Genomic DNA, 14,789 nt, shown 5'->3' with positions numbered 1-14,789 from the left:
AAAAATCAGAATTTTCATCAGGTTGATCATTTTGTAGACCAACAGCCGAGAAAAGTTTCTGGATGGAAGGGACAGCATAGCTGTGCAGAAAGCTTTTAGCAATTCAGAGTATGCATGCAAAAAAACCCTTAATTTAAATGTTTTAAAATGAAGAAAGACAAGTAGTTTGGCTAGACCATAAATTGGTTATAATCTAAGGAGAGAGTATAAAAGAACATGGGTTAGTCAAGAGATAGGAATAGTTCCAGAAACAGGCATCTTGCCAGCTTGGGGTCATACAATGAAAAAGAAAATTTCCCACCCCTCCCCCAAACCACTATCTAGAAGGCTATTAATGACTGGGCACTAGCGTCCAGTTTTTAGGCTGTCACGTAAAGCGTGAAAAGGTCTTGTGGGGTCAGTCAGCACAAAGAACACTTGGCCTTTTGATTTGTTAAATTCTTCCTAATAATTTTGCTGCCATCAAATAGTTCTGCTAATTCCAGAGCCAAACCATTTTCTGATTGTTTTTCTGTGTCCAGTTGGCTTGTGGGACCAAAGCAGCAGCTGAGACTGCTGTACTACACTGTGCATTATGCAACAATCCTTCAGAGCGCCCAGGCACCTTGTTTTCCCCTTTAAAAAAACTTAAAACAACAAAAACCAAAAATATTCTACTTTGATTTTTGCTTTGGGGCCAGTAATCTGCATCTCATCTGGGAGCCTTGGTCTCTCCCCCATTATTATTTCTTCATGCATCCATATGCTAAGTCCTGTTCTCTGAACCTGGCTCTAGCTTCTGGCCTCATTTAGTTATATGAATTTTAACTGTTTCTGGTTTCAGACCTGTTTCTACCTTTTGTCTTTTCCTGTTCCCTGTAATAAACTTTGGGTTTAGACTTGCTTGGGGAAAGGATGATTATTTTTGCTTGCTTGTTTGTTTTTTGTTTGCTTTTGGCGGCTGGCCAATACTTGTTTGATTTTTGGTTCCATGAATTTGTACTCTTCATATTAATTATTCTTACTTTCTTTGTCAAACAGGCTACCAAGCAGTTTCTTGAAGAGATTAACAAGTGGACTGTTCAGTACAATGTTTCCCCGCTCTCTTGGAATGTGGCTGTCAAGTTCCTCATGGCCAGGAAGTTTGATGTTCTCCGTGCCATAGAATTGTTCCACTCCTACAGAGTATGTTGCTTAGACCTGTGTTTCTGTTCTCTCTGCCATATTCTCTGCCACACATTGGTTCTTTAAGTGTTCTCCCCTATTCCTGAAAAAAAAAAAAAAAAAAAAATGGATTAATGTCCAAGAGCCCTGGTGAGAGCTGAGGCTAGCCAGGGCAACTCCTGGGCACCATTTATGTGCCTAAGTTTTGATTGTACATCAGGATCAAGTACTGCTGATTGAGATTAAGGAAGTATCCTGACATCATCCTGGTGGCAGGATAGTGGTTGCCTCTTCCTAGAGTTTGAGTTTTAGTTCTCCCCACTGGCCTTTTGCCACATTCCCCATTTATTCCACTGGTTTTCTGGATCTCTTGGGGGTTTTTAGAAACTTGCCATTCAAATAAATGCTGAGCTTAGTGGGCAGCTCAGGAAGGGGAGCTTTAGTCCTGGAAAAGAAGAACAACTGTAATAGCTGGGTCCATTATCTTTAGCAGTACCTTTATGCAAATACAAGGGTCCTTCAGAAAGTTCATGGAAGGATTTATGTTTTTAATTCTCTTTTTCCATGAACTTCTTTAAGTACCCTTCTATAGCTACATCAATATTTTACTTGGGTGTTTTTTTGGGTTTTTTTTTTGGCAGTTGGCCGATAAGGGAATCTGAACCCTTGACCTTTGTATTACAACACCACACTCTAACCCACTGAGCTAAACGGCCAGCCCTTTTTTACTTTGTTTTTGATCTTTGTTTTGATTTTTCTTTTTTGAGGGGGCACAGACTTTGATTCTGTGCTTATGTTTGCTTTCTCGGTTGGCAGTATCTTTGATAAAACACTGTGTGGCATGTTACTTTGGGGTTGGAAAATCCTTCTGAAGAGATATAAATCTCCGTAAATTAAAAAAAAAAAAAATGAGATAACAAGCACTAGGATTAGTTTAGGACTAAAGCTCACTTACCCCTATCTTGTGGGTCAGCTCATTTAATATTCTTTCATTTATTCAACAGACATTTATTGTATACCTACTATGTTCCAGGTACAGAGATTACTATTTAGAAAGAGAGAGTAAACAAATAATTATAGAAATGCTAGGATAGGGTAACAATGCAATCCGTGGAAGCACATTTATAGTTAGGAGGGTCAAAGAAGCTTTTCTGAAGGAAATGACTTCTAAATTAAGATCTGATGTATGATTAGGAATCAAACAGGTGGGGGAGTGTGGCAGAGAGAACAGCAAGTTCTAATGCTCAGTGGAAAGAAAGAAATTCACCTGAACAGGAATTTTCTTTTTTGGTTGGAGGGCAGTACAGGGATCCGAACCTTTGACTTTGGTGTTATAAGGCTGTCCTCTAACCAACTGAGCTAACGGGCCAGCCCTGAGCAGGAATGTTGAGTGGGAGTGGGAGTATGGTAAGAGATTGAACAGCAGAGGTAAATAAGGTCAGATGAGAAAGTATCTGTTTTTTCTGAAGGGCATAAAAATTTATCAAAGGTATAAGTAGAGGAATGTCTTGGTCATATTTGCATTCTGGAAAGATTTATCCTCACTATGCTTTGGAGAACAGATCAGAAGGGCTATTCCAGAGACAAAGAGACCATCAGAAGGCTGTTGTACTAACTGGGAGAAGAGATGATTGTGGTGGTGTTAAGCATAACGTCAGGGGAGACGGAGAAAAGTGGTCAAATTCTGAATCTAAAATTGGTAGGACTCGTTGCTTAAACTGGTGTGTGAGGAAAGAAGAGTCAGGGATTCTAGGTTTCTGACTTGGGTGTTAGGATAAATGGTGGTGGCACTCACTAATTTAAGAGACAATGAAGTGAGTGCAGATGTGTGGGGACAGAAGATCATGAGTTCATTTTGGCCATGTTAAGTTTGAAGTGCCTTTGGGATATCCAAATAGACCAAATGTCCTCTAAGCAGCTAGAATATGAGTCTAGGGTTCGGAAAAGAAAATTTGACTGGAAATAGAGATTTCAGAGTGACCAAAGTAGGACTATATACTAGAGCCATGAGGATGAATGGAGGTCATTTTGGGAGGGTGTGAGGCATAGGAAGATATATAGGGCAGAACCTCTTCTCAGACCTTTTGCTCTCTTTGGTCCAGTGTAGTTTTAAAGATTGAATTTGAGTGCTTTAGGAAAGGCATGCACTCTCCTGCGATCCCACCACTAATATTGTCTTCACTTGCTGCCTTGCCTCTGAAGCCATTTGAACCTGATTTTAGGGATGGATTGGAGAAGAACTAAGTCTTTGTTTATAAAGACCTAGTTTGTTTTATACAGTAGACACTTAGCTCAGTGCCTGGTACATACTAGTTGCTCTGCAAATATTTGCAGAGTGAATGAAGGAGTCGGTGAGTGAATTAAGTGGGTGAATGAGTGAATTGAGTGAGCAAATGAATAGAAAAGTGCCCACAAAAGATACTTAGAAAGAGTAGTTGAAGAAATGGGAAGGGCCGGCCCGTGGCTCACTCAGGAGAGTGCGGTGCTGATAACACCAAGGCCACAGGTTCGGGTCCCATATAGGGATGGCCGGTTTGCTCACTGGGTGAGCGTGGTACTGACAACACCAAGCCAAGGGTTGAGATCCCCTTACCGGTCATCTTTAAAAAAAAAAAAAAAAAAAAGAAATGGGAAAACCAAGAGAGTACTTTTCTGTCATCATGGTATACAAAGGTAGAACTCGTCTTCAGAAAAAGGGAACGTGAGTGGTCAACTTTGTAATTTAAAAGGAGGACTGAAAATGTCCACTGGATTCAGTGACACGAAGATCCTGATCACTGTAGCAAGAGCTTTCAGTATAGCAGTTAGGTAAGGAGGGAACCAGAATATGATGGACTGAGTATGAGGGAACTGGGGTGAGCTTAAAGAATCTGGTCGCTGAGGTAAGGAAAATGAAGTCAAGGTGGCTGTTGGAGAGGAAAAGTGGAGGAGGGGCTTCTATTTAAGATAGGAGAGGCCTAAACCTGGAGGATATGTGAGGCTGTATGATTCTAGACAATTTTGGGGTCCATATTTCAATGTCTTGGTGCAATGTCAGTACTGTTACATGTTCATGAACTTTGATTTTGCACACTGATGTTACATATTAGTTGGTCTTCAGGGTTAGGATTCTTATTGATTCAGGGAAAAATAGCCTATCTGAGGGGTTGATAAGGTAGCTTTGGACAGGAATTCTGATAACACTTAGCTGGCTGGCCTGAAAGGGAGTTATAAAGAAATTTATAATTCAATTAGTTGACTTCTAAAGTCCCTTATCTCTGAGATTTGGTGGTTACATAAAGCTGTCCTGGAGATACAGTATTTTCATATTAATTCCTTTTGCTGTGCTTTCTTTTTAGGAAACACGAAGGAAGGAAGGCATTGTGAAGCTGAAACCTCATGAGGAACCACTCCGTTCTGAGATCCTCAGTGGAAAATTTACCATCTTAGTGAGTCTTTTTATGAAGCCATCTTTTAGTGCCTCGTTACTTCCTTTTGTAGCTGTTGTCATGTTTGGACTTTGTTCCTAGATACCTTATCCTGAATCCAGAGAGTCTCTAGATGTTAGGAGCAGATGCGAGGCAGCTATATAGTTTGGCACAAAATTATTCTAGTAATAATTAAATTATTAATAATTATAGTAATTAGAGTTACTAGTAATAATTGGATAGTTGAATTATGGAGAATCAATTATATAGTAGACTTAGAAAAGTTTCTTCAGGGCCAGCCTGTGGCTCACTCGGTAGAGTGCGGTGCTGATAACACCAAGGCCACAGATCCCCTTACCAGTCATCTTTTTTTTAAAAAAAAAAAAGAAAAGTTTCTTCATTGGTCCCTTAAGGTTAGTTAGGGTCTTTGGGATGGGTATAGATCCCCTTACCAGTCATCTTTTTTTTAAAAAAAAAAAAGAAAAGTTTCTTCATTGGTCCCTTAAGGTTAGTTAGGGTCTTTGGGATGGGTATAGATCCCCTTACCAGTCATCTTTTTTTTAAAAAAAAAAAAGAAAAGTTTCTTCATTGGTCCCTTAAGGTTAGTTAGGGTCTTTGGGATGGGTATAGATCCCCTTACCAGTCATCTTTTTTTTAAAAAAAAAAAAGAAAAGTTTCTTCATTGGTCCCTTAAGGTTAGTTAGGGTCTTTGGGATGGGTATAGATCCCCTTACCAGTCATCTTTTTTTTAAAAAAAAAAAAGAAAAGTTTCTTCATTGGTCCCTTAAGGTTAGTTAGGGTCTTTGGGATGGGTATAGATCCCCTTACCAGTCATCTTTTTTTTAAAAAAAAAAAAGAAAAGTTTCTTCATTGGTCCCTTAAGGTTAGTTAGGGTCTTTGGGATGGGTATACAATGTGTCAGAGACCCATCCTTCCTTGTTTAATGCAAGCTCTCCACTTAATAGGGACCTCAGCCTTTCAGGTAAGCATGTGATGATACTTTTAAGGCAAAGTGTGGTAACCATGTCCTGTTCTATGTTTCTCTCCTGCTGCTTGTTTCTTTTTCTTTTCTTTTTTTTTTTTTCATTTGGTAGCTGGCCAGTCAGGTGCTTGTTTCTTTTACCTTCCTGCTTGGGAAATTAGCTAAGGTGCCAGTGCAGAACCATCTTTTTATCTTTCTGCAGTTGAACAGCAAAGAGAATGTATTTTCTTTTTTACCACAGGAATATGGCCAGGGGATGTTGAGAGAATCAGGCATGGAACGATCCTAATGTTCTTATCTTTTAGTAGTAATTGATTCAAGTCAGGGAAGTAGTGCTAGGGTCTGTTCTCTTCATGTATCAATCTTGTATCCGAGTTATAAGCCTTAATGATTGTTGTGATTTTCTATTTGATTTCTAAATGTTTCTTGTTTTGTTTGCTCTAGAATGTTCGGGACCCAACAGGAGCCTCCATTGCCCTCTTCACTGCCAGGTTGCATCATCCCCACAAGTCAGTTCAACATGTGGTACTTCAGGCTCTGTTTTACTTGCTTGACAGAGCTGTAGATAGGTAAGCATTGAGATTATCTTTTAGGTGTCTACATCCAGATAGGAAAGTGAGTCTTTGACTTGATTAAATTCAGCAGTGCCTTCACCATGCTCCTAGGATGTGCCCTGGGTACTATGAATAGAAAACAGTTCACATTCTGAAGGGCTTGGCATGTTTCCAGGTACTATCAAGATGATGGGTATACTGTCTCTTTACCACATGGGCTCTGTTTCAGGATAATAGAAACTGAGAAAGCCAATTCTCAGTGTATTGAGAATTACTTATTAAAAAAGAGTAAGGGGAGGGCCGAGCCCATGGCGCACTCGGGAGAGCCGAGCCCGTGGCGCACTTGGGAGAGCGTGGCGCTGGGAGCGCAGCAGCGCTCCTGCTGCGGGTTCGGATCCTATATAGGGATGACCGGTGCGCTCACAGCGCTCACTGGCTGAGCGCGGTGTGGCTGGTCTCAAAAAGGACAAAAAAAATAAAAATAAAAATAAAAAATAAAAAAAATAAAAAAGAGTAAGGGGGATTTGATGTGTGCTGGTTCTTTTTGCTCATATCAGACCTTCTAGGGACTCAGTTTCTTCGTAAAATAGGAATAATGCCATTTAGCTCAGAGGATTTTGAGAACAACATTCAGAGGGAGATGAGTCCAAAAGTTTAAAGTTAAACAACATCATCTTTATAATAACAACAGGTACATAAGCAAAAAGAACCAGCTCAGGTCATCTCTCCCTTGCCCTCTAAGGTAAATGGGATTATTACAATTCTATTGACAAAGAAACTGAAGCCCCAAGAAGTGATGTGACCATTTTTACAGCCATCACATGTTGGTCCAACTAGCTGTAAGATCCTGGTTTCTTTGTGCTTGGCCAGAGCTAGCTGTATCTCACTGTGCTGTTTTTCTTCCATATTTCCTTTATTTTTCTGGAAGTTAAAGTGTTTATGATGTGTTTAAGCTCTGTCCATTCTCCTCAGATCATATCAAGGAGTTTGCAGATGAAGTGTAGATGTGCATAGTGAAAAGAGACATGAATAGAGTCAAAGGAGAAGAAGAAGAAAAAAAAAAAAAGTCACAGGAAAATAGAAAAAAAATGTACCATAGGTTACTAGATCCTTCAGATTAAAAAAAAGAAAGAAAAAGAAAATGCTATAAGCATCAACGTTAACTATACAAGTATTACAAAGACTAATGTGAAGGAAACAAACATCTTCAAAACTTTCCACAGTGTCTACAGATCCAGTTTCATGTACGACCTGGAATATTCTCCTTTTACATAAAAACAAACCTCCCTGTATTCTCTCCCGAGCCATCAGCTGCTTACTTTGTGGTCTTCTCTGAGTGAACACCACAGAGGCTAGTGACAGAAGAGGGTCTGCTATACTTCCTTTTTCCCCGGTGCTTACCATTTACAGTTACTGCTCTCGACATCTTTGGCTGTTTCTGGTTAGAAGTGCTATATCGAGGACTGAGACCTGAGATAGTGAGAGACAGCTATGTACAACTTTAGTCATACTGAGGACTTTAGGATAGGAGTAGCCAAGGGATCATCTGAGGTGGGGCTCTCTGTTTAGTTCACTTGTTACTGCTTTGTTTATGTTACTTTCATAGTACTTAGTTTCTGCTATTGATACTCAGTAGGAGATATTTCCAAACCACACACACAGCATTATTCTGAAAAGGAGAAGTTGCTAAGGAGTGAAGACCAGTTGTCTCAGAGGCCCCATACTCTCCAAGCAGAAGTGTGGAATTTCTCAGCTTTTCTTCTTGTGACTGGCTTTCAGGCATATTTTCCAGATTATGAGTTCCTTTGAAATGCTCCTTTAGCTCAGGAGAATGAATGAAAAGCTTCTTTCCCAGAATATCTAGTATTGGGCTTCTTTCCTGGGAGGCTTACAGAGTTGGAGCGCTCTGTAGGCATGGCAGGATGCATGGCACTGGCCAAATCTTGCTCTTTCCATTGTTAGTATTGCATCCCACAGGAGGACCACACAGGTAGACATAATTAAAACTTTGTTTTTATGGTATCCATCTCTTTCTTAAAAACTCTCAGTGATTCCTCATTATCCAGAGGGGGCATATAAGCTAAATAAGTGTGAATGCTTTTCTCCAAGCAAAATATTCTCCCCATGAGTAGAAAATCTTGTTTTCCCATGTTAATCTTGAACCAGAATGGTCTTCTTTCTCCCTTCCTCTTCACTAAATCCTGCCCTTGCTTCAAGGTCCAACTTCCATAACTGGCTCCCTCATGACTGGATCACTCCAACCTGTAATAAATAAAATTCTTTTTACTATGACCTTAATAGCAGTTATTACCAATACCAATTATTATGTACTTAATTATACATGGCCTTATGATATCATTTATCTTATACTGTTATTAATTTTTTTTTTTTTTCCCTTTTTGTCTTTTTTCGTGTCCGGCAACGGACCGCAACCCTCAGTGTCGCGCCCGTACCGGGCCGGGACAGGCAATGGAATCGCAACCCTCAGTGTCGCACCCGCACCTCGCTCAGCCAGTGAGCGGGAACTGGTCTGTATGTGGGATCCGAACCCTCGGCGGGAGCGCCGCCGCGCTCCCAAGCGGCGCACTGTAGCAGTGCGCCACCGGGCCGGCCCCTGTTATTAATTTTTTAACCTACCACTAGGATGTGAGCTCCTCAAGGGCAGAGAACCTTCTTTTTAACTTTATATAATGGAAAATTTCCAAATCTCTGTAGGTGGAGAGACAGTAGTATCATCAATGTTCACATACCCATCATCCAATCTTCTTCAGTGATCTGTAATCAGTCTTATTTCATTGATAGCCCCTTGAGTACCCTCTACCCTTGATTCTTTTGAAACAAATGTCTGAGACTGTGTTTTAAACTTTTTGGTGTTCCCCGTAGCATGTAGCTCAGGAATGAAATTCAGAAGGGAAGTAGTCAGTTATCATTGTAAACCCCATATTCTATACCCAGAAAAGTGAAAATCTTACTGCATTTGTCTCTATGTGCCTTCACAGGATAAGCAGTTTCATCTAGGAATATAGAAGCTGGATCATAATGCACTGTAGCTTCTTTTTATTAAAGTCTCTTCCCCTGTCACTGACTTGTATTTGTTTTAGTCCCCTGTCAGAAGCTGGAACCATGAGGGGAAAACCCAAAATTCTTTGGATTTGGCCCTTTATGAGCTCACAGAGAGATGTAAAGTCTCTAGACTTGGATAGTCTACTCAATAATTGTGCTACATGTTTTACCAGCATCTTTGTTCTCGGTGATTCTTAGTTTCTCTAGGGTTGTGAGAAAGAAATCAAGCTGTAGCACTAACATAAGACACTAGGGGCTAGTTGAAACTAAGTATGCTGGGGAAACTTGTACCTCAGAATTAGAGATTTTTGGGGCCGGCCTGTGGCTCACTCGGGAGAGTGTGGTGCTGATAACACCAAGGCCACAGGTTGGGATCCCATATAGAGATGGCCAGTTGGCTCACTGGGTGAGTGTGGTACTGACAACACCAAGTCAAGGGTTAAGATTCCCTTACCGGTCATCTTTAAAAAAAAAAAAAAGAAGAATTAGAGATTTTTGAAATGCTACCTCATGGGTGGGTGCTTCTGCTTGGATTTTGTTAAAGGGATGAAGATTTGGAGGCTCCTGGGAGGCAAAAAATTAGGATACAAAATAACATAGAGACCTCTGATGTCAGGAATGTGTTTTGTGAACAGTTTTCTCAATTCTAAATAGATGTGAAAATTGTTGCTATCATCTGCAAATAGTACAATCAAATAATTTATTCCTAATGACCATTTGGGTGTGCATATAAGCAAGTAAGGATTTGGCTTGCTAGAAGAATACAACTTTGAGAAGTCTTTAAGATTCAAGGATATTGGACCAAGGAATACTTTTTGTATCTTTTTTTTTTTTTTTCCTTTTTGTCTTTTTTCGTGTCCGGCAACGGATCGCAACCCTCAGTGTCGCACCCGTGCCGGACCAGGACCGGCAACTTGATCACAACCCTCGGTGTTGCTCCCACACCTCGCTCAGCCAGTGAGCGGGAACCGGTCTGTATGTGGGATCCGAACCCTCGGCGGGAGCACCACCGCACTCCCAAGCGGCGCACTGTAGCAGTGCGCCACCTGGCCGGCCCAACTTTTTGTATCTTCATGTGTTCCTTAACTCAATCTGGGAAGAGGCTCACTACCTCTTAATCTACATTTAAGGATGTTTTTCAGATGGGTTTCTTCTCTTCCTCCATTGAGTCGTAAGAGACAAATTCACCATCAGTGAGCTTAGAGGAAGTTTCATTCTACACAGTTTCCCACAAGTCTAAAATATTTTCTTAGAGATGGGCTTCCAGGCTACTGAATTAAAATTCAATGACCATTTATTTTCAAGGGCTGTGCTAGGGATTGTTAGGGGTAATGAGGTGAACAACAGAGGTTCTTGCCCTCTAGGAGAAATTCAGATGGCTATACAAAGTCAGAGTATGTTAATGCCACAAGAAAAATCCACAGGAAGATTTATTGGGCTTCAAGGGAGAGAAGGATGGTAGTATCAGGGAGACCTTCATGGAAGAGGAAACTTTTGGGTCGAGTGTGGAATATGTTAGAGGATTTGGATAGGCAGATTCAGAGGGGTGGGAGAAAACAGTTCAAATTTCGATGCTCTAGTTACTCTGGAGCTTTCTCAATCTAGGATTTTGGCATTTGGTAAATATTGATAAATCTGCATTAATAAGCATCACAGATACCAAAGATAAATCATCTTTTTTTATGTAACACCAGTGTTCAGGCAGGCAGTTATTTTTATCTCAGATGTATCCCATAATCTCTCTTCGTTTTTGTCTTAGGCTTTTAACGTGCCTCATCATTAATAAATATTTTTGTCAATTGTTGGTTTACAGTTTTGAAACTCAGAGGAATGGATTGGTGTTTATCTATGACATGTGTGGTTCTAATTATGCCAACTTTGAGCTGGATCTTGGCAAGAAAGTCCTAAACCTGCTGAAGGTAAGGCTGTGGGGAGGGTCCTTTAATTCCCTTTCAATGATTAGGATATCTTTTTCTACTCTTTAGGAAAATATTTGGACTGATTTGAAGTTAAGACATTATGTTCAATTTAAAGGTCACCTGTAAATGATGACTATCTGCTTCCTTAGAATAAGAAATGGTCTTAAAAAGTGAAGTAGAATTAAAATTAAGGGGCTGGCCCAGTGGCGCACTGCTACAGTGCGCCGCTTGGGAGCGCAGCGGCACTCCCGACGAGGGTTCGGATCCCACATACAGACCGGTTCCCACTCACTGGTTGAGCGAGGTGCGGGTGCAGCACCTAGGGTTGCGATCCCGTTGCCGGTCCCGGTCCGGTACGGGCGCGACACTGAGGGTTGCGATCCGTTGCCGGACACGAAAAAAGACAAAAAGGGGAAAAAAAAAAAAAATTAAATATGCACAGGAACATAAAGGTGAGATGTCCCCTTCCTGGAGTTTTGTAGAAGAATCAATGAAGGCCTAGGTATGGCACCTGTGAAAAATGTCCCTAGCCAGTGACTTTTCAGACATTTTTGTCTCAGTCTAGTCAGAAACATGTTTTACATTTTGACTTAGTACACAGATGTGTATGCATACTATATATATGTATATATATATATATATATATATATATATATATATATGTACACACACACACACACACACACGTGTAGTTATACACTTAAATGTAATCTAAATTATGTTTAGAGGTGGGGTGTGTGTGTGTGTGTGTGTCCACGTCTGCCCAGTATGGGGATCCAAACCCTTGACCGTGGTGTTATAACACTGTGCTCTAACCAACTGAGCTAACTGGTCAGCCCCTTAGAGGTGTTTTTAATGTTTGAACTTTACATGATAATATGGTATGTATTCCACTCTATAATTAAACATGTTAATATTTCTGGAAAAAAATGTGCTATTAATCATAATGAGTTGGGAATAATAAAAGCTATAAATAGCTTATGCCATTTCAGGTCAGATTTTGCTTCCTGATGAATTTTTGGACCGAACTTAACAGAAGAAACTTAAGGTTTTCACAGCTGTTTAGATGTCAGAACTGAGGTTAAAGGTGTGTAGATCTGTGTGCACATATTTATAAAACAAAACGTAAAAGTTTCTCAAAAGAAGTTTTACTCTTACTGTGTGCAATCACTTTGATTATTCTAATCTATTTCATATTTTTAAAATGTTAGTCATTACCAACTGAACTGATTTCAGGACTCACTCACTCTCACCCTGCAGTTTGCAAAACAGTGGTCTAGGAGTCTATGCAGTCTTTGTTCTAGGACCTCACTTAGGAGTACTATTGAACTACATTTTTAGAAGTGTTATTTACTATTATACCATACAACAGAAATTATGTGAAGAGAGTATTATACTGTATGTTGTTTTCTGGGACTGGCTTTTTTCATTCAACGTTACTAAAATTTATAGGCATGTATCTGTGATTCATTCCTTTCATTCCTCATCTATTGATAAATGTACCAGTTTATTCATATCCACTGTTCTGTTGATGGCTTCTTGAGTTCTTTCCCAATGCTTGCTATTATGAACAGTGCTGCTATGAACATTCTTACAAATGTGTTCTGGTGAGCGTGTGCAAGAATGTCTCTAGAGCAATGTTTTTCAACCTTTTTTCCTACTATTTTCTTATTAAGGAGCTTTTTTAGGCATTTTTTTTTTCTAATCATTTTTCTTCTAATGAAAATTTAATATCATAGATATACTGTATATCTCTTTATATACTCTTTATATATAAAAACACTAAGATTTTTTTGCCCACCCCCTCAACTAATTTCACCCCCTTTGAGAATTTATAATATATTCTTATTAGTGACTTAGTAGCACTGTCATTGGGAACAGATAAAATTTTGAATACAATCTCCTACCATTCTCATTCAGGTAGTAAATAGAGGTTTATCTTTAATGCATGGTCTCATACTCTCATACTTCAGTTTTCTCTTTAGTATGAATTAATTTCCAGCATATAACACTGGGATAAAAATATTAATAATCTTTGACTTCTTAAGTTGCTCTGAGTAGATTTTCTCCATCTTGGTAAATGCCTTAGAATTAGTTTTGATTTTAAATTTTAAAATGCTATAACCTGTTTTAGTTGCTATCCTATAGATTCGTAAGTGTTAATTATTGCTTTATTTATTTATTTATTTATTTTTTGGTGTCTGACTGGTATGGGTCAGATGCCAAAAAATAAACACCTTGACCTTGGTGTTATCAGCACAACACTCTAACCGAGTGAGCTAATCAGCCAGTCCTAATTACTGTTTTAAGATGAACCATTTAAACCAGTCAGTGTACACTTTGCCTTTACTAGGCAATGTGGAATTTACCCCCTGAAGGATAAATCTTTATTTTTCTGATTATGAAATACATGGTTGAAATACATTGGTTAAAGGAAAATTCATTACGCAGACATCTGTAACACCATGCTCTAACCAACTGAGTTAACCAGCCAACCCTGCAGACACTTATAAAGTAATAATTACTAACACTTACCGAATGTTTTACATACTCTTCTAAGTACTTTTCATGCTTTACAACTCATTTAATCATCATATGAGGTTTGATGTGTCTTACTATTACTATCCCCATTTTACAAATCCAGAGATTTAGGTCTAGAGAATTTAAGAACTTGTTTAAGGTAATACAGCTAAGTGACAGAGCTAAAGTATTACTTATAATCCCACTCTTTGGAGGGAGAGAGAAATGCAGTGTTGATGGGTGTACATGTATCCAAGTTCTATTCTAAATCAGAGGTTTTCACTATTATACTTTAATGGTGGTTATTATTTATAGTGTGGCTGTTTTTTCATATTTATTTTTCATATATTTTTTAATTTTAATTTTTTTGGTGGCTGGCTGGTATGGGGATCCAAACCCTTGACCTTGGTGTTATGACACCACGCTCTAACCAGTCAAGCTAACTTGCCTGCCTCAGACTGGTTTTTGATCTAGTACTGACAGGAGCTTTGGGTATTTAGGCCCTGTAATAAATTGTTGCATCTTTGAAGGAAGAGATGAAGGTAGTTTCTCAGACTTTAGTGAAGAAGCCTTTGAGAATTTTGTTCTGGGTGCTGTATATTCCCTACAGGTAGAGTGTGGATCCTCCAAATCAGTAGAAATGAAGAGAGCAGAGAATGACATGTCAAATTGCAAATCAACCTTTTGAAATGTCAAAAAGAATACGGTAGAAGATATTTCGCTACAGTTCCCTCTGGATTAGTAATGAATAATTTTTCATCCTTACACTTTGCACAGATTAGAGTATCTACTTTATTTAGACTTCATTTGCCCTGGTGCACACTACAGCATATTTATTAATTGATAAATGAATATATAAATGAAGAAATAGGTGAAAAAATGATTGTACATATGAGAGTACTTCAAAAGTTTCATGGAAAAAATAGAATTAAAAGATAAGACACCCTAAGTTAATCATTGTGATCATTGTGCAGTATATACATGTATTGATACAACATGCTGTACCCCACAAATATGTACAAAAAATGTTAAATAAAAAAATATGGGCCGGCCCGTGGCTCACTTGGGAGAGTGTGGTGCTGATAACACCAAGGCCGTGGGTTCGGATCCCATATAGGGATGGCCGGTTCGCTCACTGGCTGAGCGTGGTGCTGACAACATCAAGTCAAGGGTTAAGATCCCCTTACCGGTCATCTTTTTT

The 14,789-nt window shown here is 39.3% G+C and overlaps 1 protein-coding gene across 1 annotated transcript in view; it reads left to right on the top strand.

Annotated features, from left to right (window-relative positions):
• The first annotated feature begins 1,040 nt into the window (after window positions 1–1,040).
• Window positions 1,041–14,789, top strand: part of PTPN9 (protein tyrosine phosphatase, non-receptor type 9) — a 43,004-nt gene continuing 29,255 nt past the window's right edge. Inside the window, exons 1-4 of the mRNA XM_008580055.1 lie at window positions 1,041–1,164; window positions 4,482–4,571; window positions 5,977–6,101; window positions 10,963–11,068. Coding sequence (XP_008578277.1) covers window positions 1,111–1,164; window positions 4,482–4,571; window positions 5,977–6,101; window positions 10,963–11,068 — 375 coding nt within the window. The 5' untranslated portion in view covers window positions 1,041–1,110. The remainder of the gene's footprint in view (window positions 1,165–4,481; window positions 4,572–5,976; window positions 6,102–10,962; window positions 11,069–14,789) is intronic.

Source organism: Galeopterus variegatus, unplaced genomic scaffold (assembly GCF_000696425.1).
Source record: "Galeopterus variegatus unplaced genomic scaffold, G_variegatus-3.0.2 Scaffold2009, whole genome shotgun sequence".
NCBI lineage: Eukaryota > Metazoa > Chordata > Mammalia > Dermoptera > Cynocephalidae > Galeopterus > Galeopterus variegatus.
This window is presented reverse-complemented; position numbering and strand designations above follow the sequence as displayed.